General features: G+C 45.7%; 1 protein-coding gene across 1 annotated transcript in view; it reads right to left on the bottom strand.

Annotated features, from left to right (window-relative positions):
- Nucleotides 1-24,368, bottom strand: part of JUP (junction plakoglobin) — a 62,913-nt gene that overhangs the window by 5,457 nt on the left and 33,088 nt on the right. The window contains exons 2-12 of the mRNA XM_054992557.1: nucleotides 13,330-13,553; nucleotides 12,253-12,506; nucleotides 11,357-11,595; nucleotides 9,192-9,393; nucleotides 8,031-8,175; nucleotides 7,589-7,692; nucleotides 6,724-7,062; nucleotides 5,285-5,440; nucleotides 4,937-5,056; nucleotides 4,357-4,507; nucleotides 3,283-3,404 (exon numbers count right to left, since the gene is read on the bottom strand). Of these exons, the coding sequence (XP_054848532.1) occupies nucleotides 3,283-3,404; nucleotides 4,357-4,507; nucleotides 4,937-5,056; nucleotides 5,285-5,440; nucleotides 6,724-7,062; nucleotides 7,589-7,692; nucleotides 8,031-8,175; nucleotides 9,192-9,393; nucleotides 11,357-11,595; nucleotides 12,253-12,506; nucleotides 13,330-13,546 (2,049 nt within the window). The 5' untranslated portion in view covers nucleotides 13,547-13,553. The remainder of the gene's footprint in view (nucleotides 1-3,282; nucleotides 3,405-4,356; nucleotides 4,508-4,936; nucleotides 5,057-5,284; nucleotides 5,441-6,723; nucleotides 7,063-7,588; nucleotides 7,693-8,030; nucleotides 8,176-9,191; nucleotides 9,394-11,356; nucleotides 11,596-12,252; nucleotides 12,507-13,329; nucleotides 13,554-24,368) is intronic.

The following is a 24,368-nucleotide window of genomic DNA, read 5'->3' as shown; positions in this document are numbered from 1 at the left end:
GCAGGAGGGCTGTAAATTCCTTGCTCTCCAGGCAATGGCAATCCAGATGGCAAGAGGTCAAGAAACTGGAAAGTAAGCCGAAACATCACTGAAAGGAGCTAAGAGGAGTCCACCCTGCTGAGCTCTGAGACCTGCCAGACCTTCCCAAATGAAAGCCCATTTCCTTCACAGCCTCCCTCTCCAGTTCTGTGGCAGGGAAAGAGTTGCTCACTTCTGGGCCAAATACATACATAAACCAGGAAAGCAAAACGTCTACCCATCTGAAGGACTGGTCTCCCTATATTAACTGTGTTTTTCTGCAACAGTCCTTCCTTTCAGTTCACCACCTTGGCTCATGAGGCACACTCTCCTCTTGTCTGTTTTTAACTGCAAACCCCGTGTTACAAAGGTACCATTTTCTGGTGGCCTTTTGCCAGGCCTCCAAGCTCCTTCTTGATGTCCCAAGCTGGATGTAAACTGGCTTTCTGACAGGCAACTGATGCACTTTTTGCTCTGCTGAGGAGTGTATGGCTTTAATACTATAGGTTTTTTATTTGTGTTGATCATGTTTGTAAGCTTTCTAGGACTGAACAGGAAAGGCAAGATACCAATATGGTGAAATTAATTCCCTCTTATGCGTACCCTTGTCCCAGCCCAAATTGTTCCTACTGGTTATTCACTCTCTTCAAATTCCATTGGAAAAATGGTATGGTTAAGAGGAACATCTAGGTTGTCTAGGGCCGATTCCACACTACCTTAGCTCCCGCTTTTCTTGTGCAATGATTGCTCCATCTGTTATTGCGCATTCTTCGCTTGTTTGTCCACATCACCCTTTGAATAGCGCTTCTCCTGCGCAATCCGTTGATCACATCCCCTTTCAAAAAGACGGGTAAAGGGGCGGGAAAAACCCGAACGGCTCCGCGGTTTTTTTTTTTTAAAAAAAGGACAAATTGACGCTATATCGACAAGTAAGCATCCTGGTTCAATGGTACAACGACACCATTAAGATAATATATTTTAAAAAATCACCCGAGACACTTACGATGAGCGCTTGGAACATCACAGCCTGCATGCTGGTTGAAATCATGCGGGAATGGGTGAGCAGTCACGATCACCTACAGCAGCATCCCACAGCAGAGCTTCATTTTGTCTTTGGAAAATTGAAATCTGTGCCTAACTTGTCGGCACAGTCCGTGTCAGGGCGTAACATGAGCCATGATTTCAGTATCATGTGGATGCCCCCCCCCAATATATAAATTGAATTAACATATGAAATTGTTCCTCTGATATTTGAGGTCTGCCCGTTTTTTTAAAATGAGATTAATATGATGAGATGTCGCCATATCGACACGGTACTCTTATTTTTTAAAAAAAGGGGTGGGGACAAAGGCGGAGAATTACTCCTTAATTGGGAGGCGGGTCAAGAGAGGCTCGGAATTCAACGGAGGGCAGTTATTCATCAAAAGATAACCCGCGGCGAAAGTGCAATGGGCTGTGGCGACGCCATGGCGAATTAATGACGGCTTTGGAGACGATGCATGTGAACAGATGAAGGAATGGCGCTGCAGAAGTGAAAAACTGCCGCAAGAACAACGGTAGTGTGGATTCGGCCTAGGTCTCTGCCTGCAAGAATAAGCACCTACATCATAACAGTTTAGGCTGGAAGTTTAAAAGCCAGATTATAGACCATCTGACTTCAGCAGATAGTGGAATGCCATGACAGGGTAGTGTCACAAAAACATCACTGGAGACCTTTTAATAGTGGATTTTACAAAACATTTGGTGGAATAGCTTTAGGGTATAGGTGCACACACTGTTAAAGTGGGTGATTGGCATGGCAACATCTTCAGCTCTGCTCTGCATCATGCCCTGATGTGACCTCTCTTCCCTATGGCTGCATATTGCACATGGTGTCAGTGGCTATCAAGTGGTTTTGTAGGAAAGCTCATCTACCTGCAGTTTACTCATCTTGTGCCTGGAGACTCGTCATTTCAAACCCTGTTGAAGCATGCTTCATCACTGGAGATGAAACAGTGAGGCCGGAGTTCACAGATTTGAGCTTGCTTCCCTAAGTGCCGCAACCTGTATAGAACACTCAGGGAAAGGGGTGAGTGTGTTCACAATTGTGTTGGGCTTTGGCAAAAGACACAAGGAGTGTCTGAATGTTGCCAACGCCTTCTGCAAAAACTCAAGGGGACAGAAACCACATCTCCTTTCTTCTACCAAGTTTTCCGGGAAGGAGAGGATTCCTCCTTCTTCCCCTTCCTACAGAAACCCCGCATACATGGGGATGATGGAGGGCATATTCTTCCAAGTCAAACCAGAAGCAGAGCTTTGACTACAAGCAGAGGGCTCTTCAGATTAAGGAATATTGGATGGGACAGTCTTCCAGTGAACTTGCCCTAAGTAGAGTGTAGGATTGACCAGATGATTCAGAGACTCCAGGTCTTTCTCCTCGGCCCTAATCAGCTGATGACATTTTGCATTATAATGCTGCATCCTGACTCCCTTCTTGGCAACACCCCTCCCACCTTCTGACTGGGATGTTAGGGTTCAGGGATCTCCATTCCAACTGGTATCTGATGAAGGGAGCTTGACTCTCAAAAACGCATATCCTGGAAATCTTGTTGGCCTTTAAGGTGCTGCTGGGCTTGAATCTTGCTCTTCTACTGCAGACCAACATGGCTACCCACTGAAGAGTTCCCAGAGTAATGTTCATGCTGTAATTCTGTTTTAACTGCCAGAAACAAGGTGCTTCCTGCCTCTTCCACACTGATATAGAACCAACATTTTAGGCAGAGACTCTGAAGCACCTCCCCCCCGCCCCCAGCTCTTATGTGACTTAAAGCCTCCATCCTCTTCATTTTACATGAAGCACATTTTTTTCAAAGTCCTTTGGAACTGAAAAGAAGGTTCTTACACATTCTTTTCAAAATTTAGATCCAATGTCTGAACTTCAAAACGTTACAAGTTTTGTTTTTGAAATTCAGTGCTTGAGGGACAGGTTTTAAAAGCATAAAAAAGAATGCCGCTGGCCTATTTTTCCAGCTCCCACGGCAGACACACAAAATTTGAGGAAGGGAAGCATGTTTGCTTTGTGTCGGGTTTTCACTGAGCCTCTCTGCTGAAGATAAATATGGTACTTTGCACTCCCATACACAGAATCAGAAAGAAATGGATTAGAAGGATATGGATTTTAGCAAGCCAATTCAAATTAGGGCAAAGTTTGCCTGGGAATCAATCCCTCCCCCTCCCCCTGCCATTTAACCCCTCTCCTTGCCCCAACACCATAGACACACTCACAGCTTCCCAGGCAGCAGGGTCGTGTTTGAAGAGTGAATTGGTCAGTTCCACAGAAACGCGTTTCCGATAATCGGGGTTTTTGTCTTCTGAGATGCGGAATAGCACAGCCGCTGCGTATGTGGCTGGAGGAAACACAAAGGCCCATTTACTTTGTTATTCCCTGTGCATTCGCAACACTACGTTTATCACTTCGGGTGTATTTCTACAGTGCTGTCATCTCAGCCTTCCTGTTTTGGGTAAGCTTATTAAGTCCTACATAAAACATGCTCACTCCATTCCTGCCTTTGTTTTTAGGTGTATGCAATCAGCAGAAATGATGTGGCAAACCTTTTCTTGGATTGTACTACTGGGGAGGTGCGGGAGGGGGAAGCGGGGGAATGCATTTCTGACACTGGGTTGGATCCAGCCAGCTTTTTGAGAGTAAAAAAGGAACAAAGCACCCCAAAAAGGCCATGCTGGGAATCGCTGCATGGACAAAAGCCATGGGAGGGTCTCAGGTCATGAAGGTTATTAGCTGGATTAAAAAGCTGGTTGAATCCAACCCGCTGTGTGCAGAAAAACTAGCCTATTGGAAGGAATGGTCATCTAGCTTTCCTCCAGAATATCTAGTTTTGCATCTGTAATGAGCTTACCTAAATAAAACAGAACCCACCATTAAAGAACCTCCGCTGGTTACTTCTCTCTTTTGCCAGTTCCTTATCCACCTTATGGCATTTGTGGCAAGTTGCCATCTTTTTTCATTTTAAGAAGAATGAGACAGTATAACATATCACTGAACTGCAAATAAATACACCAGATGTGCTGCATTTCTCTTTCCCAGAAAGTGAACAGAACTGTTCAGCTTTTGCATGACAAACCTTAGCAAGCCCATTTTGCCTGGCACCTTGTTTGCTATACTTACACATCTTTAATTATTCTCCCAGCATTTTGTCTAGGGAACATTCCCTCACGAAATAATTAAACTAATAAGCCTGTCAATCACAGGTAAGGGGAAATGAATGCCTGCAGGAATGCGTGATACCCACATAACCAAACAGTCCAGATTCATGGGAAGTATGTGTGGAAACCTCTCACCTGTGCCTTCATTCCGGGAGTGCAGAAGCTCCATCAGTGGGGCCGAGGCACCCTCTGCATCAATGGCATCGGCCGCCTCCTTGTCCTGGGCCAGTTCGCACAGCACACCAGCCGCCACACGCTGGATGTTTTCTACTGGAGAATACAGGAGCTGTGGTTGTGGGAAGGGAAGAGAGGAAGGGAGCGTGAGGATGGGACGACTGCCCTTGTCTTCACCATACACCATCTGTATTCTAGGTTGCAAGCTTGCCATAAAGGACCACAAACAGTGGCAGGATTACCAATCAAAAAGCAAAGCAAAGAGTTCAGAAGGAAGACAAGCAGGGATACTGGCAAAGGTGTCTGATTAGCTCTCCAATGTGTTCATTCTGAGGTTCTGCCCCATAAAGGGTACAGTAGTATAAAAGGGGTCATGTCCCATTTTACCTTAACAATTTTGCAAGTGGGCTGAGCTGAGAAAGAGTGAGTGATTGATAGCCAGCACCAAACAAGCTCCATTGTCAAAAGGTGACCTGAATCAATTCCCAACACCACTTGTCCTTGTCGCACCCCCCAACACACACACACAACCACTTCCCACCTGCACAAAGAGCGGAATAGTGTTCAGACGGAAGATTTCCATGCGGTTCATAGGGTCACGAGCCAAAATGTGCAATGCGCCTGTGGAGCCTTCCACGATCTCTTCCATTTTCACTCCATCCTGAATGGGGGAGATTGCTGTTTAAGAGACCCAGTATGTGCAGTCCAGCTTGGCCTGAAGCCCAGTCAACCCACACCAATCCGTGTGTCTTTATTGTCACATAAACATGCCTTAATCCCCCCAATAGGTCTTTCAAAGCAAGGATTTCAATAGAGAGGCAACCTGTTTCAATGGGAACCCCCCCCCCTCCCATGCCCAAGCCAATGATGCCTTCCGGCGCACTCTCACCGTGTATGGTTGCTGTGTGCCAGCAGCTGCATGGCGTTGGGCGTCTTGATGAGCCTTTACCAACAGCTGGACCAGGCGTGGGATGACAGCAGCTTCCTGCAAGGGGGCGTGGTTGGCGGGACACAAAGCCAGGTTGCGGATAAGGCCAATGGTAGCCTGGAAGCCAAAGGGAAAAGAGAGTCGAGTGCCTTTAGAATGCTGGCCCAAAGTAAAATCAGGCATATTTTTTGTTTTGTGGTGCGCATTTCATCACCTGGCTATACAGCAGGGACACACAGCAAATCAATAAAAGACAGGTAAAGTGAAGCCCTTTTGTTCAGGATGAAAGGCAAAAATAATACTGCCACTGAGAAACCCCTCTGTGGCTGGCTAGTAAGAACTATGGAAAGGGGTAGCTGTGTTAGCCTAAGACTAAGATTTATTTAAGGATGAGCTTTTGGAAGCCACAGCTCTCTTCTTCAGATAGATATATAGATAGGTACACTAGACTTTCCTCTCTCTCTCTTTTTTTTATTAAGGACTATCCCTTTCATACCCCATTTTCAAACAGAAAATTCCACCTCTATGCACAGGCACCTCATCCCCCCTGCCCCCTGATCACTGCTATATTAGCTCCTAGGACAATAACTTTTCCCCCCTGCTCACGGAACCAAAGGCACTTTGTAAATATTGTTTCAGTAACCTTTATAAACCATGGGATGCTGGCATCACTGAGGGCCTGCAGATGAAAGACTCACTAAGGTTCATGGCCAGGCTAAAACCTGGAAGTGCACAACTTCCTCAAGAGCCAACAAAAAAGCCTCACTATAAATGCCTCCAATGCCTACACAGACTGGTCACATTATTCCACAACACATACTGAAAACCCCACACCAGGAATAAATGTATAGCAGCACAACTGGTGGAACATACAGCTACAAAATTCAATTGGCTGACACCTGAGTGAATGCTCCTTCAGATTAAAAAACCACAAGAACCCTTCTGTACACATAAAGTAGCAAATGAGAGGGGGCTAGGCTGAAAATACTCTCTCTTCCCAATACGCTGGCTTTCTAATAAGTGAAGTTTTTTGATGGAGGGTACCAGCTACTTATGACTTTCCACCTGCATTCTAATATCATACAACCTCAAGAGGACTGTGCCAGAATTCTTTTCTGGGCATTCTGACCTGCCCGGAGGTATATGGAAGCTTGTTGGGTGACCCTGAGCCAGTCACATACTCAGCTTAACCAACTTCACAGGGCAGTTTATGAGGATAAAACAGAGGAGAGGAGAATGATGTGAGCCACACTGCACTGGGGAGAAAGGCAGGGTATAAACAAAGTTAATAAGTATCTAGGCACAGCTTATGAGAAAGGCTCAGATCCCTGTAGGCAATATGGCAGCTAAGAATTGGACATACATCAATGCTTGACTGTAGCACCTCCCTGCAGCTGTACCTTGATCAATGGCCACTGGTTGGGTTGGTTAAGCAGTTTAACAATGGCAGGGATGCCATAGTTGAGCCGCACAGAGTTCTGGGCCATCTCAGCTTCTGGGTGCCGGCTGGTGAGGTGCCTCAGGGCACAGACGGCAGGCTCAGTGATGTCCTCTTTGTCTCCTGCCCGGAGGATGGTGTGTATTAGGGCCTCCACACCATTGGACTGAGTCACCAGGGTCTTGTTCTTGCTGTTGTTGCAGGTTAGATTGGAGAGGGTGCCAGTGGCACATGTCAGCACGTTGATGTCATCGGAGCTCAGCTGGTTGACCAGGATCTTCAAGACCCCATCGAGGCCCTCCTGAAGAAGGAGAAATAGGAAAGGGGAGGGTGGGAGGAAAAAGTTCACCAGTGTGTTGCAAGTGAAGCCCATTTAAGTTGGGCAAAGAAAGGCCAGGCAAGCATTTCAACAACTTCCCCCTCTCTAACTTCTCTCTGAAGACTCAAAAAGTAATACAACTTTACTGCAAATCCTCCTAATCAGAAGCTTACAGGGCAACCTGGAGCAGAGTCACACCCTTTCAAGCCCATTGATATTAGTGGGTTTAGATAGGTGCAACTCTGCTCAAGGCTGCACTTTAACTTGACATCAGGGGTCACTGAGAGGGTAGCATCCTGCAGTCTGACCACCCTGGCACAGCAGGAAAATACACTTAGATTTGCCACTTTGGAGGATGGCTCCTTGGCCCTACTGCCCTCCATTTTCTTCTCCAAGTGGTCCTCCAGCAAAGCCAGTAATTGATCAGAAGCCCACAGTGGTTCTACAAAGGGGCTTATGGATGGCCCAAAGCAAAGAACCCAAAGATGCCCCAGCCAGCCCCACTCACCTGTTTTGTGGCCACGTCTGAGAGGTTCCTCAGAGTCCACAGACAGTTCTGGACCAGTCTTGGACTAGAGCTGGTCAGGTGCTTCCCTAGGGCTTGCATGCCACCTGTTATTGGGGAAAAAACAAGATTAAACCCTAGTTATCTGCTTCCCAAAATGCCTTGTCTCAGTATCCTAGGCAAAAAACAAAGAGGATTGTCTAGATGGCCTTGGGATATCTTCAAGCAGACTAAGCCTCTACTGAATTTATTTCTAGACTTCAGGTTCTCTCCTTAACATTCTCTCATTAGGGCACAGCTTTCTACAGGCCCTGTTGCAAATGAATACTTCATATGAGACAGAAAGAAGGGTGTGACCGATGGCCGCTGATGTCAGATGTGGGAGCTTGGGAAGCACCTTCATTAGACTCCACCCTAGCATTCAGCTACTTTTGAGGTTACTCACCAGCTTCCACAATGGCTGGCTTGTTGCTGGGACAGACAGACAAAACCTTGAGGACGCGGCTGGTAGTCCACAGCAATTTCTCGTATGTGTAACTGCGCATAATTTGGACAAGGGCTTGGGGGCCACCGTTGGCCAAAATAATAAGCTGTGAAGACAAGGGGGGGGGAATTAAAAGCACTGTTGACAATATCCTCTGGAATAAGGACACGATGGAGCAAGGTCTGTGCCTGGCCCTTTTTAAACATTCTATTCATCTATAGCACAGCAGCAGCATGCATCCGAAGTACGTTACTTATGCTTCCTCAAGGTTGCAGCATTGTCTGAATAGGGTGATGTGCATCTTTTGTGTGTGTGTGTGGCTTTGGTAAGGGCTAACCGAAGCCTGGAAAATCCAGTGGTGACTTTATGCAGACTGAAGCTATGTACACACATAAAATACGCCCATTGCCCCTGTTCAGACAGCATAGCAATGCCATGCATTAAGAAAGTCTACGGGAAGTTGCCAGGCTTCCAGTGTGCATGGATATAATGTCTGAGTACAGCTCATTTAATCAGCACATACTTATCTCCCCTCCACACCCTCTTCATCCCTCCCCACCACTGTGCAAAATATTTATTTATACCCTGCCTTTCCTCCCCAATGGAGACCCAAAGCAGCTTACATAATACTCCTCTCCTCCATTTTATCCTCACAACAACCCTGTGAGGTAGGTTAGGCTGAGAGTGCGTGACTGGCCCAAGGTCACCCAGCAAACGTCCATGGCAGAGCAGGGTTTTGAACCTGGATCTCCCAGAGCCCAGTCTGATACTCTAACCAGTAAACGGCACTGTCTTTCATAAGGGAGCCTTTTGGGGGAATGGAGTCAGGAGGAGGAGCCCTTGCAGACTGTTCCTCACACTCTCCTCCATGCCCACTTTCGAAATGCAATGCACGTACAGCTAAGAGAATTATCAAAATCCAGACTGAAAAGGTGAAAAGGGGTGGATGAAGAAAGAATACACTCCGCACCTGCTGCAGCTCCCACACTTGCGTGGGGCTTGCCTGTAGTTTGAGATTGCACGTGGGCTCAAAGTGTGCAGGGCCAAAAAACACCCCCCTCCCCTTACACACAAAGCAAGTGTTCCAGTTTAGTGGGCCAGCTCCCCCTTCCCCCCCCTGACCTTGCTCTCCTGGTTCCCATAGGCAAGCAACTGCAGGCAATCGGTGGTGATGGCCAGGAACTTGGGGTTGTTCTTGGTCAGCAGGGGGACCATCTTCTGGAGCCCATCAGCCAGCCGCACAGCCATCTTGGCACCTTCCTGGTACAGCAGCAGGTTGTGAAGGGTGGTGATGGCATAGAACAAGACAGACTCCACGGGAGAGCTACAGGCCAGGGAAGAGAAATTCTCTCATTTAGGCTGTCAGTACACTCTCCGAGAACAACAGGAGAGATAATGAAGCAGGACAACTGAAAAACAGCCAACACGTGACACAGCCTTGAAGTGGAGCCTCTGCTGGCTTGCCCACTCTGTTCCCAAACCAGCCCCAAATAAGGATTCCGAACATAAACCTGCAAGACATCACTGGGGTTCCACAGGAAATCATGGAATAAATTAAAATTCTGAAATACCACCAAAGATTCCAAATAGCCTTCAAAATATCACAATTATTAAGGTTATATAAGCTGACATATTGAAGGGTGGTGTGCTCTTTACAAATAAATTTTCTTGACAATAATGAAGCAGTAATTGAATGGTATGCTTCATGCCATCAGCTTTTCTTGCCTGTAAACATTTTCGTAAGTAGGGGTTCTTTGGGATCTGACAAATTAATTTAGGAGTTCCTCCATGGAAAAAAGGCTGGGAAACACTGATCAAATGGGATATTAAGTATACATCTAAGTATAGGATGTACAGAGCTGCCTTACAGTGAACAGTTCAACAAAATGCAGTGCAGGGTGCTTCTAAATCTCAGAAAGTAAAGGAGGAGCAGCCACTTTCCCCCTGGGAGATGTGGGAGATTCTGCCAGCTGCTCTCCAATCAATATGCCTGAAAATCTGGGACAGCTGAACCTCAATCTGCAAGCAAAAATCCTTGGGCAGCAAACAAGCCCAACGCACCATCATCGCCCTGCTTGCCAGAACAGGCTTACTACATGTATCTGCCAAGGAGCCTGCCCACTTATAGTCAATACACCCCCTGCTGTGGATATCCTTGCTGGCGTTCCTGGGTGTGTGGGGCTTAGTGAGAGAAAATTACATAATGCTATGCACAGGTTCTGAACATAGGATTCAGATGTGGCTAGGGCTGCCAGGGGGCACACACCTTGCGAGCTCTTACCTCATGAAAGCACTCTCAAGCACTTCCTTGTCACACTGGGAATTAAGTCATTTCCAGAGTGACAATGAAGTGCTCCACAGTGTGCAGGAGTGCTGCAAGGTTCCTGGTCCCATTTCCTGGGCCTTTTCCCCAGCCAGGTGAGTGGCAGCAGGGGGCAGAAGGATCCCCGGGGAATGGGATCCCTAGGTGTAGCACAAATTGAACTGTACAGTTACAACCCATATGAACTGATGGTTTCGTACAAGCGCGGCTTCTCACCTTAAATACACACACAACTTGCCCTTATGAAGCGATGGAGCAAGCCCTCCCGTAGCAGGAAACAGCAGTGGTCCGAGCACCACTTAGAGATGCAACCAGCCCCTTCACATTTCTTTTGCCCAGACTGAAAGCCCCTAAGAAACTCCACCACATCAACCCAAACAATGCTCTGGAGCAATGATCCCCCAATGTGGGTTCACCAATGTATTTCTTGGCACCCAGTTGCTTCTCAAGGATAAAATCCATAGGGCACTGAATGGAATTAATGGCTTGCGGTAGAGCATCTGCTTTACCTGCAGAAGGTCCCAGGTTCAATCACCTGCATTGCCAGTTAAAAGGATCAGGCAGTTTTCTAAATGTACTGGCACTGCAACATTTCCAAGAAGAGGACATGCCTGGCTAGACTGAGTACAACACAGTCAGAACCATTTTAAGTGCAAGGGTATATTCACTTAGCTTCTCTGTTACTTCTTCACAAGCTCTTGAGCATAAAAAAGTGCCTTTGGGGGAAATTTCTTCAAAAAGGCAGATAAACACAAATTCCAAGAAGGCTTGAAACCAGACACCCCTTTATAGTATAATTTAACATTAGGGGAAAGCACTACTAGCTGGTCTGGAGAAATCAAAGAAAAAGGAAACAATGCATGCTTAAAGGCTGCAAAATTATATGCTTCTAATGACAAGGCAGGCTTGTTCTATAAGGCATACTCTTTATTTCCACAGAGATAGGACAAGGGCTGCAAATTACCTGAGCATTCGCACCAGAGCTGGAATTCCCCCAGACTTAAAGATGGACAACAGCCCCTCGCGGTGGTGGGACAGGTTGTGGAGGATGCTGGTGGTGCAGCGGGCAGTATCCAGGTCGCTGGTGTTTTGCATGGTGCGCACGACAGCAGCCACGATCTGAGGAGACTGCATCAAAGCACGGCGCGACGCCTCCTTCTTGGAGAGCTGGTTCACAATCATGGCGGCTTTGCTAACCACCACCTGGAAGGAAAAACGGTTTGATGGTAATTTCGTGAAATGGTGGAATGATAATGGCCTTGCTCCATAGAGCATATTTCTAATCAGGCTCTATGATTACCAAAAGCTCAGGCCACATGAAGCTAGTTTGTCCCTGAAGTTATTCCACCCCTGCAGTTATTCTGCACCAACACATCTCTAAATTCTGTGTCCTGTGTAAGTTACAAAAAAGCCTTGTTTCTTTTTTTGTGTAATTGAGCTTGCTTTTGCGAGTTACAGTAAGGTCAAGGACCAACCAGAGAAAAATGAGTGAATCTGCTGAAGCATACTCTACAAGCACAGGGAATCAGCAATTCCTTTGGTTTCTATGATTCTACCAGAGATTAAACTTATACATGTAGGCATATCTTTTTCAACAGCTTGGGCTCAGAAAACTCTCCCCAACATGACTTAGTAGTAGCCAGAACCACGTTCTTCAGCTTCTCTGTGCTTCCACAGAATTCTACCACATAAACACAGCCCTTTCTGTTTCAGTAGTTTTATGACGTTGGGCATGATGACATGCACGCATTCTACATACATAATTACAGAATGGCCAACTACATTCCTGCCTACACCTTGCTAAGGAACAACTGCTTTGATTTCTTCCCAAAGCACCAGAGCCTCCATGCACTGTCTTACCGGATCCTCATCGTTCAAGAGTTTGGTGAGCTCAGGGATGGCACGGGTGGCCAGTTCGGCATCGTCCTGGTAGTTGATAAGATGCACAATGGCCGACTTGAGCATCTGCGAGGGTTCTGCCAGCCGCTGCACATTTGTCTGCTGCCCTTCAACTTGTGTGCTGATGAGAAGGGAGCGATCCTCCACAGTCTCTGGGTACATGGCAGCACGGATGCGCTGGGCACGGGTCATGGCAAGCTGAGACTCTAAATCGGCTGCAAAGGAGAATGGGGAGGACACGATCAGCACAGAGGAGCGAGGGCAAGACAGCAGCCATGTTCTCTCCCAACCCAGGATTTCTCTCCGCCACACAGAGATTCATGGAGCAGTTTCAGCCCTACAAGGAGCGGTAGACTTAACATGTGAGCAGAGAGATAAGGCAGGAGTTAATTAGCCAGTGCGATTAGGCTGCTGTTAACACAAAGCTGCTTAATTAAAAAAATGAAAGGGAGAGGGAAAGTGGGGGAGGGCTTGCACAAGAGCTTGTTTAAAAAGAAACAGGGAATGGGGTGGGGTAGGGAAGTTATTGCAGCAGGGTGGATTGGTGGACTGCCAGGACAAGCAGTGGGAAGAGAGCTGGCTGCCTTTGCCTGCCCCTGCCTTTGTAGCATCCCACGATCTCAAAATCTTTTGCTGTATTTATATCACTGCAATACAGGGAAGAGGCCAAAATCTGCCTTCCACATTCCCTTTCACAAGGGAGTCAGTGTGGTATAGTGGTTGGACTACCAACTGGGAGAACTCTGTTTTTTGCAATGCCTGTTCTGTGAAACTCCCTGGGAAACCTTGCCAGGCCAACTCCCTTCAGTTTTTTTAAAAAGGCAATACAGGCTTCTCTGGGAGGCAGGGTCAGTGGAATTTCTCCAGTTGCAGCCTCCAAAGCAGGAGGGAAATGCTTACAGCTTAAATGTTGCAAAGTCTTTTATGCTGTGGAGTCAGTTTTAATATAGCACCCATTTCAATTTATCTGTTGCAAAAACTCTGGTGCTCTAGCAAGGATAAGGGGTGGGGAGTAATACAAGTGGAAGGAATAAGTACCCTGAGCTTGGGCTTGTGGCGCTCCAGCCTGGCTATAGGTGGTGGTTTTCTTAATGGTGTATTGCTTGCCGTAGAGATCATCATCATCCACCAAGCATTTGCTGCTGATCGACGGCACCTGGGTGTTCACCCCAGAGTGGATCCCCGAGTCGTAAGTGTAAGTCTGCTGCCATTCCGTCACCTTGATGGGCTGCTCCCTCATGTTCACCACCTCCATGGCTGCTCTGGAAGAACCAAGAATCACAAGAGGATTAAATCACAGCTTTAGTGAGTCACAAACCAATGGTGTATCTTGCCCAACATCCAGTTCAGGACACAAGAAAAGGCTGGATACTCAAAGAAGTTTTAATTGGGCATTGTCCTAACTGAGAAGGCCATTTCTTGCTATCTGAATATGGCAGCAAGGGACTAACAGGGACTCTCCCTACTCCACAAGTGACACCACACAGCTCCCACTTCCCACAGAGTTCGACCACACCTTGGCTATCCCAACTTCCTCAAAGTAAAAGGCTAACTTTCAAGCCTTCATTGTCGTACTGGCAGCCTGATCTATTGCCCAGGCTTAGGTATGCTTCAGAAGCCATTTGGCTGTTTGTAGGAGATACTATCTTAAGTAAAATAAAATCTTTGCATACTGGAATTGTGGTAGGAACAGTAAACTAGGCTTCTAATGAAGGTGGTACAAGAGTCCAGGACTTCTGCAACATTGTGAATAGCCATTGCAGAATTGTGCGGTGGCAGCGCCAAGCACGGCCCCAGACTTGCTTAATGTAAAATTATGCCAAATTCCATGCAATGAGGGATGTCCTGTTCATGTAGCTGAAGACATTCTCCTAATGGGACTCTCTGAACTGACCATGTCCCAAGGAGGGAGGCATTGATGAGCAATAGTTACTTAACATCAGGGCTTTTTTTCAGTGGGAATGCGGTGGAATGGAGTTCCGGCACCTCTTAAAAATGGTCACATGGCCAGTAGCCCCGCCCCCCTGATCTCCAGACAGAGGGGAGTTTCGATTGCCCTCCGCGCCGCTTGGTGGCGTGGAGGGCAATCTAAACTACCCTCTGTCTGGAGATCGGGGGCGGGGCCACTGGCCATGTGACCATTTTCACCGAGGGCAATTTAAACTTAAAAAAACTCTCTTTTTCCAGCGGACCCAAAGTGACATCATTGTGTGGTCTTGAGTTCTACCACCTCTTTTCCCAGAAAAAAAGCCCTGCTTAACATGGAAAGCTATCTTCACACAGCATGATTTTGTCTTTGTCCCTTTTGAGCCCCAGTATCGGGACTGCCATGCTATCTCTAGTAGCAGAGAGTTCCACAAGTCAATACAAGAGGAATGAAGATTGTGAAGGTTTCATGTTATATGCTGCATTTCAGAGGCCAGATTAAGGCAGCATATTTACACTTGTATATGCAAGTTCGCCAGTGTAAAATCCTCATGTGATCACCACGGTGATCTACCACTGGGTCTTCAGTTGCCACAGACCAAATTTTCATTACCACCTGACTTAACTCAAATACTTTCGAAAGGGAAGAGATCATCTTTTTTTTGGCTGAAAATGTTCAATCACTGAGAAATAAAGCATGTGAGAACCAGCCCTTAGTGAGTAGTTAGTCAGTTTTTAGTTAGTTCCATGTTTTGCAAAGGCCTATAAAATCTGTAGTCAAACATTTGCATGACAAGCTGAATACAAATCTGGTTGCAAACCAGAAAGAGAGGGGGGAGCTGAAAGAGAGTTATGGCTGTTTGATGCAGCAAAGAATAGGGGGAAGGTACAAGTTTTACAATTGGCAAGAGAAAAATTTGAAAGATTACACATTTTTTCCTTTATTATTGCAGTGTCAAAAACCTGGTACAACTGGTTTGTTGTACAACTGTTAATATGCTAACATGCTCTGCCTTCTCAGTTAGGACTGCAAGCTCCTCAGGGCAGGGTCCTGTATTTTTTGCTTATGTATCGATCTGAAAAACAGCTGGCACACTGTTTTAATAAAATATTAACAGAGATAGGTTATTAACAACATCAATATTAATAAGACCGGTTATAGTAATATTGATGTTCATTATTATGGCAGCTATTTAATGGATTTTTTAAAAAACTTGCCCTTACACTATGGACAGTATGGGTTAAAATCTAAACAAGGGGCTAGCACAAAATAAATGGCAATGAAACAGTCTTTACAACATCCTTCTTATTTTAGAATGAAGTTCTCCTGCATTTCATTTTCTTCTTCTTTTTTTTTAAAGGAGGAACGCTACACACACACAAAATTGCCATGTTGGGGACATACCTATATAGCACAACGCTACACTTAGAGATTCATGTTGAGACATGAACAGAGGCGCCAGCTAGGAAAGGCAGTTTCGGTACACCAAACTACAGCTGCTGCTCCCGTTTCTTGTATACTCAGATAAATAAGGAATAGGGCAAGAGAAAGGATGGCAACATTTCTGAAAAGGCAGAAATAAGCTAGTCCACACAGAATTATTTTGCAGGATGGGAAAGGGAGCAGGCATGAAGCAGGAATATCATCCAGGCAGCCAAAAGGGGAGGCACGGGGTTCCGAGAAGCTAAACACAACTTTTGAAAACATTTCATTTCTAGGCCATTCTCAGAAAGCCTAAAAATATAGCTGCATCATTTCCAGCGCACACACTCACACACACCTCCTCGTTGCTTCCAAAAGAACACTAAGCAAATCGTCACGCCTTGTAAGGGAATGGAAGAGAAAAAACAAACCACTCACCAAAAATTTTATCAGCTTCTCCTAGAGGTTGGGGGGCACCCAAGGGATCGAAAACCAACAGAAAGGGGAAATGTTGGAAACCTCAGCCAGAACTCAGCTCCCCTGCCAGCGTGCTTTCGTAGGGCAGGGAGTGTCTCTGGAGAACGCCTTCTCAGTCCCCCCCCCAAGGTACCAGCCTCACCCTCTAAGAAGAGCCACCACCCCATGCTAATTCTACAGAATAGTAACGTGGAAGGAAAGAGATGACGCCAGTGTGATAGTTAAGGATGATTATCAAGTTAAGCGGGAGGGGGTGCTGTAAAAGAAATTAAAACCATCACGCCTTCAGGAACAGGCACAACTGTCCTGTGAGCCAGTGTGGTATAGTGTTTACAGTGCTGGACTAGGATCTGGGAGACCCAGGTTGGAATCCCCACTCTGCCATGGAAGCTCACTGGGCCATTTACACATATAGCCTAACCTACCTCATAGGGTTGTTGTGAGGATAAATGGAGGAGAGTTATGTAAGCCACCTTGTGTCACCATAGGGGAGAAAGGTGGGGTATAAATGACGTAAATCAATAAAATAAATCTCTCACATGAGGCCCCGGTTTCAGCCACCTTTGTGATTTGGAGCTATGTGTAGCTCTTGAAGACTTAGTGGGTAGCATGTATGCAATACTGGCCCAGAGCATGTCCCCTACTGAACTTATCCTGCCGACAGCAGTCCTGGGTCACAAAGCAATTCCATCTGCATGCACTGGGTTGAGGGAGGAGAACAGAAATAAAACCATGCTGGGAAGGGAGCTGTACTGCTGGTCCCTCACCCTTGAGAACAAAAGTGCTAAACAAAGGACAACGAAACACAGAATTCCAGGATAGTGTCTTCCTCACAGGCTCCGTTTTGTGTATTCCAGAACTCAGAATGAGCTCCAAGCTGGATCTCAAGGATAAGTATTTTCCCAACAACAACAACACATCACACATTTCCTTTGTGACAAGCCTCTGTCCAGGAAGGTCCACAGCTTAACAAAACAAATCTAGTGGCAACCTGAAGACTTAACAATGTTTATTTCAATATGAGCTTTCATGGGTCGCAGCCCCACTACTTCAGATGAAAAGCAATATTGGGGAATTTTTATGGGATGGTGGGTGGTGGTGGGGAGTCAAGATGTAGCGTGAATTACGCTATGAGCCTTTCAAGTTTAAAATCTCAAATGAAGGGGAAAGGGGAAGGAGTTTATTTTGTTTTATTTTGCTAGGATAGACTAACACGGTATCTCTGCTAATGAAGTTAATCTGCCACATCCAATCCCATGCTTACTAACTCCTTGACCTCACAACCTTCTAGGCCAGTGGTCTGTATACCTTTATCTTCTCAATATCTAGTTCCCCACTCCGGCATGTTATCTATGAACACACACAAGAAAAAGAATGACTCCTGAAAGCACAATTTCTCCTCTCCACTACACCCCAACATCAACTTTTGAGGGAATTCCTAATACACGTCCTGCTCACAGAGCCTTGACTAGTTGTTTATGGATGAGAAAACTAGTGAAAAACTTAATAGTAGCTGCTGGGTTAATTACTACTAAATGCCAAAAGTCCATAGAACAACTTTCTATAGATGAATGCCTGAGGAGCACTTGGGCAGCAGCTTTATAGCGTTAGAAAAACTGATGTAGTTTGAAATAGTGCAGAGGGGGTCAACGCAAACAGTATTTTTAATTCCACAGCGGACTTTTATTAGTACCACTCCAGCAGGTGCTCAGAAACTTTGATTCAAATCATTGCTGAAGACATAAGTGCAGCTTCTTTCTCATCCAAATGTCCATCCTCCTGGAGACCCGTTGGGCCACTGGCAGACTAACCTACCTCATGGGGTTGTTGTGAAGATAAAAAAGAGAAGGGAAGAACTATGTATGTTGCCTTGAGCTTTTTGGACGAAGAGCAGGATAAAAACATGATAGGCTACAATAACCAGGCCCACAAGCAAGGGCCATGTCAAATGATCTTAATTTTTAGGCACTTCTGGGGTGCTTTTTGCCCAAGGGACACAAAACAGCAAAAATAAAATTTCCTGACCAAAGTAAACAAGTTAAAACAAGCACATGCAGGGCAGGGCTTCACTAGGCCAGCTACCATAAGCTCTGTGGGGGCAAGCCACAGGGTTAAGAGCCACGGCCTCTGGCCATGCCCAGTCCTTTTGCCTGCTGGCATGAAGGAAACAAATGCACAGCTGAGCTGCAGTTGGAAGGATATTCCCCAGCAATTCCTGCTCCTTGCTCTTGAAGCCTCTGGTCACACCCAGCCCTTGTTCCAGCCTTTCCTGATTTCCACCAGTGCATACGTGGAGTACACCCCATTTCATTCTAACAGCTCTCTGAGTTAGTTAGGATGTCAAATAGCAATTGGCAAGAGCCTATCCAGTGAGCTTTACAGCTGATGTAGCTCAAGATCCAGCAACCAGACTAAAGCTACCTAAAGATTATAAGACCGAGCAGGGACTTGAACCTTGGCCAAGGAAACAGTTTATACAATTAGGAGAATCAAATGTTCAGGAAAATCTTAACTAGCCTGCAACAGAGAAGTGTGCACTGGTGTGCAAGAAAGGATGGCTGAATGTTTTCCCCCTCACTCTGAATAAGAACTCAGCACATTGAAAGCCAGCATCCCAGTTAAGTGGCTTTTGCTTAACATTCCTCCCACCGTGTTCCCAAATGCACACAGTGCGATTTTTGTAAAGGCACATTCAAACATGCGCACATATAATCCCAGAAAAAGCTCGATTCTGCCAATTATGTAGCAGCCCTAAGTAAAAACACACTAGTAAATATCATGGTTATATTTAGGACACAATTATACTACGGGTTTGAACTGAACTTAATTACTGTGGCTTCTCCCCAGACGACCTGGGAATCATAGTTTGTGGTGGATCTCTCACAGAAAAACAACTCCAAGAATTCTTTGGGAGATAAAGGCGGCAGCTAAACCTATCTATCTTTACCGTGTGGATGTGCTCAAAGAGCAAAGGCAGGGAATCAAAGGAAGCCCCGCCACTTGTGTGGTCATAGAAGGAACCTCCCTCCAGAGGGAGTGTTAATGAGAACACACCCAACTTAGGAATGGCAGCAAGCTGCCACCTTTCCCTTCCCCAAGGAAACCAGTCAGACAAGTTACTCCCGCCTCCAGACGCAGGCCGATTAGAAAGGTGTATGTATTTCTGAGGAACAGAGCTTCTCAGCCAGGCCTGACACGCCCTTTACCAGAAGCTGAGCAAACCAACGTAGGATGGTGACTACAATGCCGGCGCACACCATCCATGCTCAAAAACTTCATGGTTGAGAGCTGCTATAGCATAGTGGTTAAGTGGCTGGGTTGCAAATCAGCACTCTGCTAGTTTGACTCCCACTACTTCCATGAACTCTGCAAGTAGCCTTGGGTAAGCACCTCATCTCAGCCCCAGCTGTATTGTGGGGATAATAATAACACTGACTTTGTTCACCACTCTGAGTATGGCACCAATCTGTCCAGAAGGGCGGTATATAAGCACACTGATTATTATTATAAACCAGAAGGACTTTGAACAGCTCACTTTGGGGCTTTACATGTTAAGAAGCTTTTACGAAAAAAGCAGTTCCAGCTGGCAGAAGGGAAGGAAAGGTAAACAGGGTCTATCAATGTTCTCATCCAGTCTACATGCATCACACACAGACGTGCACAGAACTAGTTAGCTTGATCTTTTCCTAGACAGAAATGCTTTCCCACTAGGCAGCTCATGCAGCTTCTCTCTAAAATGTGAGACAGTGCGTAGACAAAAGGTGTCCTTGCCACGCAGAGGCAAAGTGGGATTCTGAATGCTGTTCAGATTTAGGACAAAAGATCAGGAAACATTCTCGGTGCATTATGTCTATGTCGATTTGAGAGGAAGGAGAGGAAGGAATGCCCTTATGGTTTTCCACTTTGGACACCAAAATACTATGGGCTGGCCTTGGACTCAAAGTGAATGCTATGCAAGTGATCTATAATGGAATCTCCTATGCATTTTTAACTGCATTGTTGCTGGTTTGAAGATAGAAGGTGCTGCCTGAGCATCTGAGGACAAAATGCTTTCCTTCTCAGTCAAGAAATTACAGAAGAGATCTCCAGGAGAGACAGATGCGGCATTCCATTTCACACCTCCACTTAGTTAAACCCAATAATATTTACACTTGAGGCATGATCCATTTTAAAAATATGGCTCCCTGAAATTGCACCATGTTAACAGACAAGCTTACTATAACGCCCCCCCTTGACATCACTACAGCTGCCCAACTACATGGAAGTGGTGGAAAGAGATAAAACTACTGATGAAGGCAGCAAGCACACATGCCAATGCTTACATAAACACCAGTCTTCACCAAAGGAAAAGATGGAGGTGAAGAGAGAGGCAGCACAGTTGCTTGTGTGGCAGCCACACTGAGTCACACTGGACCCTTTCCATTTAGGGAGCCTCATGTGAACGCATGAAGTGGCCCTCTACTGAATGGTCAGCATTGTCTGCTCAGACTGGCTGTGGCTCTCCAGGATTTCAAACAGAAATCTTTCAACATCACTTCCTACCTGATCCTTTTAACTGCAGGGGATGGGGACTGAACCCAGGACCTTCTGCACACCAAGCAGATGCTCTGCCACTGAGCCATGGCCCCCTTCCCCTCCCCAACCCCACCCATGCACATACTAAGTGACTGTGACTCGGCAGAGTGACTCATTTCAGGTAGCTTGCCGAGATGGTTAAAAATAACCCCACCCTACATGGAAGATGCTTCCTACACAGTCATTAGACTGATCATGGCAACCACACACAAGAGGTAACAGGAGTCTTGAGTTTGATGATCTGGCCACAGGGCTAGGCTGGTTCTCCAGTTTATGAAGATTGGCTTTTCAAGACGTAAAATGCATACAGATGATGTCAGATAATTATCTTTACCTGAAACCTCATGGCAGCCAACCGTGTACTGAATGAGCACCTGACAAAGACATGCAGAAGTCACAACCTCAAAAGCTGTATGTATTGAGCATAGATTAATGCTATCATAGGGCAAGGCTTCCCAATAATTTTTTGAAAATCTCCACATGCTTCATTTGCAAAGGAAAAGGGAGCTAAATAAGATACAGCTAGGGCCTGGGAAGGAAGAGTTTTTAACCTGTAGATTGTAGGAATTATATGTGCCTACGGTTTCTATGGACACAACTTGACATCTTCCCTTTAAAAAGGGAGACTTTCTGGAGCTCGCTATGGAGGGGGGGAACCTCTCATCATACTTCAAATTCTTAAGGACCTTTTATTTTTTCTAAAAAGCTAGTCATTTTCTTCTGATGTTGCTCTTGCTTCAAAGGGGTTTTTAAGTATAGCTATTTTTACAGTCTCCCTTGAGTGCCTTGCAAAACAAAAACAAGAATACAGCAACAGCTAACACCACACAAATGCTGTAAAGTATCTGGAGAAGAGGAGAACAAAAGGCAATCCACAGACTTGCCCCTGTTTTGGGTTCAGCCTTGACAACATTCATCCTAACTCAGCACTGAGAATTTTGGAGCACTGTAGGTTTACTAATCTGTTAATGGGCATATATACTTTGTTTTAAGAAAATCACTTCTTATTGTTAAGACAAGTTGCATTTTAATATTGTAAACAAGCACTTTCCAATGGACTTGAGCTGTCTACACATGAAGCTGTCTTCTTCTAAGTCAAACCCTTGGTCGCTCAAAGTCAATACTGTCCATTCTGATTGGCAGAAGCTCTCTCTCCAGGGTCTCGGGCAGAGGTCTTTCCACACCACCAGCTACCTGATCCTTTTAACTGGAGATGGCAAGAATGGGGTAGGAATTGAACTAGAGAGACCTTCTGCATGCCAAGCAGCTGCCACGGCCCCACTTCCAGTCTTGCAATAAGCCCTCTTCTAAACAAATTAGCACCTTGCCTGCTCACATGCATTGGCCAGTAGTGACACACAGGCAACCTGAAAGGAAAAAGAGCCAACCCTTCCAACTTATACAAGTTTCTATGCGATAGTCAGAAAAAATTATGGTGAGCAGACAAGTCTTTTTTTTTTAAATGACTGCCTTTGAATTGAAAACAAAATCAGAGACATTCATTGTCAAAAGGCACAGCCATCTTTACCCAGTTCCTTTATCAAACTTGGCAATATGAATCATTCCCGACAGCTAAACCAGCTCCTAGAACAAACAAGTTCAAGGCCCATCAGGAGAGAATTCTGGGCTGAATGGATTCTTGGCCCCACCCAGCAAGGCTATTCCAACAGCCTTAAGCACAGCAGCCAAGATGAAAACTGGTAACAGAAATCAAGTAGATCTGAAACATTCTTAGCACCAGATCTGATTCACCCTACAGTATACTGCAGTCCAGCCTGTGAATGCTCAACAAAAAAGTATGCCTTAGAGGACAGCAATTTTCAAAGAACAAACCACGGCTTGCTGCCCCTCCAGGTCTCTTGCAGCCTTCTGGATATATTGGATTACTCTTCAGAAAAACCTAGAAACACATTTGGGACTGGGGTAGATAAGGAAGCAGAGGAAGATAACCATACCTGACCCCTTTTTCATCACAGAAGATCGAACCGCACAATACAACTACATTCCTTTATTTGGAAAAATAGTTCCTGGGACCACTGAGGAATAGCACAGCTTTTAGGCCCTATGTATTCTGATAGAGACATCGAGGAACCAGGTCAGCAGTCAAAATTGGCAAGGTGAGACTACTTCCTTGGGTGACTAAACCAAGGGATTTCCTTTTATGGACTCGCTGAGACAGCTGAACAGACTTTGCCTCTAGTCTGTAGAAACACATTCCAGCTTTCTTCCTCCACCCCCCATCCAACAATGATAGCTGAATCAGAGATTCAGACCTTACAAGAGAAACAGGGCCTGGGAAAAAAAGATGGTGGTTGAAGACAGAGTTGAGAATTTGATAAGACTGTATCACTCCGTGATAGTCAAAGCCCTCTAACTAGCAGGGCCCCTGTTCCAATTGCATATCAAAGATCAAGAATAAAGCCAAATGTCATATGGTTGGATTTTAAAGAGCCACCATCAATCCTGTATACGCTCTCCTATTCCCTGAGTGTGTGAGTTATAATAAGCTAGCCAAAAATTTACTCGTCTCTTGCAACCTCCTCCTCATTGGCTTGCCCTGTTTTTCCTTCCTAGTCAAGTCTGGATGCCTTCATTAAGACAAATCCTTCTTTCCTACAGTTATGACCTTATCCTCTCCTTTCTTACTCCTTACATTCTCTAACAATGTAAAAAATGTAAAAAAACCTGACCAGCTTTCTTTCTGGCTCTCTTTCGACTCCATGTGCGAGCGCCAATGCAATGGACTAGATACAGGAAGACCCAGTACTGAATGCCTCTCTGCTTTGGAAGCTCAGCATGAGTCTCTTAGGCTACACTATTTCACAGGGTGGTGGTTGTGAGGATAAAATGGAGGAGAGGAGAAATGTGTTGTCAATTTGGATCCCTTCCTCATCCCCTGTCCCCAGATTCCCAATTTATGTTCTGGAAAATCTCAGCTTTCATTTAAAAAGTTTCCAGACCTCACTTCTGCAAAGAGATGCTTGAAGGTCTCTGGACAATGCTTGCTGAAAGCACAGAAGACGGTCAGATGCCTAAACTGGCTTTCTAGTGATTGGGGTAGGTGCGTGTGTAGCTTTCAAACTTCGCAAAACACCCTTCCCTCTGAATAATGAAACTGGCATACAAATTATGTAAAACAGTAAAAATGACAATTACACCAGATGAAACGTGAAATTTATTTATTTGCATTCTTTACTCAACAGAATTTGAATTACTTTGGTGCAGAACTTCAAACTTTTAAAGCATGTAGAACATATAGCTGAAGCAGCACCAGCCCCTTTTCTGCCTTCCCCACGTCCTGGCTAGGGACCTTCTTCCACATTATGTGCTTGACACTGCCAAGATCCATCCCCAAGCCTTTCCTGAACCAGCCCACTCCACTTGTTTGTTGCGTGCTGTTTCCCCATCAACGTTCTCCTAAACCCATCCTTGTTATACTCCCTTCACCTTTGACTCAAGGAGAGGTCATGTTCTATACAAAACTTCAGAGAGAGGGTGGTAACACAGATGGCACTGTGGGAGATAGTTTCACTAACTGTAGGTAGCAGCACACATGATGGCGCCCTCACACTCAGAAGGGTGGCAAGCGCCACCTTTTTGAATGTAGCTGCAGACCCGCCCCCTTTTCAAAACACCTAGGAGGCACGCTTGACACTCACACCTGTATAGGATCACT

The sequence above is a fragment of the Eublepharis macularius genome, chromosome 12, assembly GCF_028583425.1.
Source record: "Eublepharis macularius isolate TG4126 chromosome 12, MPM_Emac_v1.0, whole genome shotgun sequence".
NCBI lineage: Eukaryota > Metazoa > Chordata > Lepidosauria > Squamata > Eublepharidae > Eublepharis > Eublepharis macularius.
Note: the sequence above shows the minus strand (reverse complement) of the source record. Positions and strands in the feature narration are given on the sequence as shown.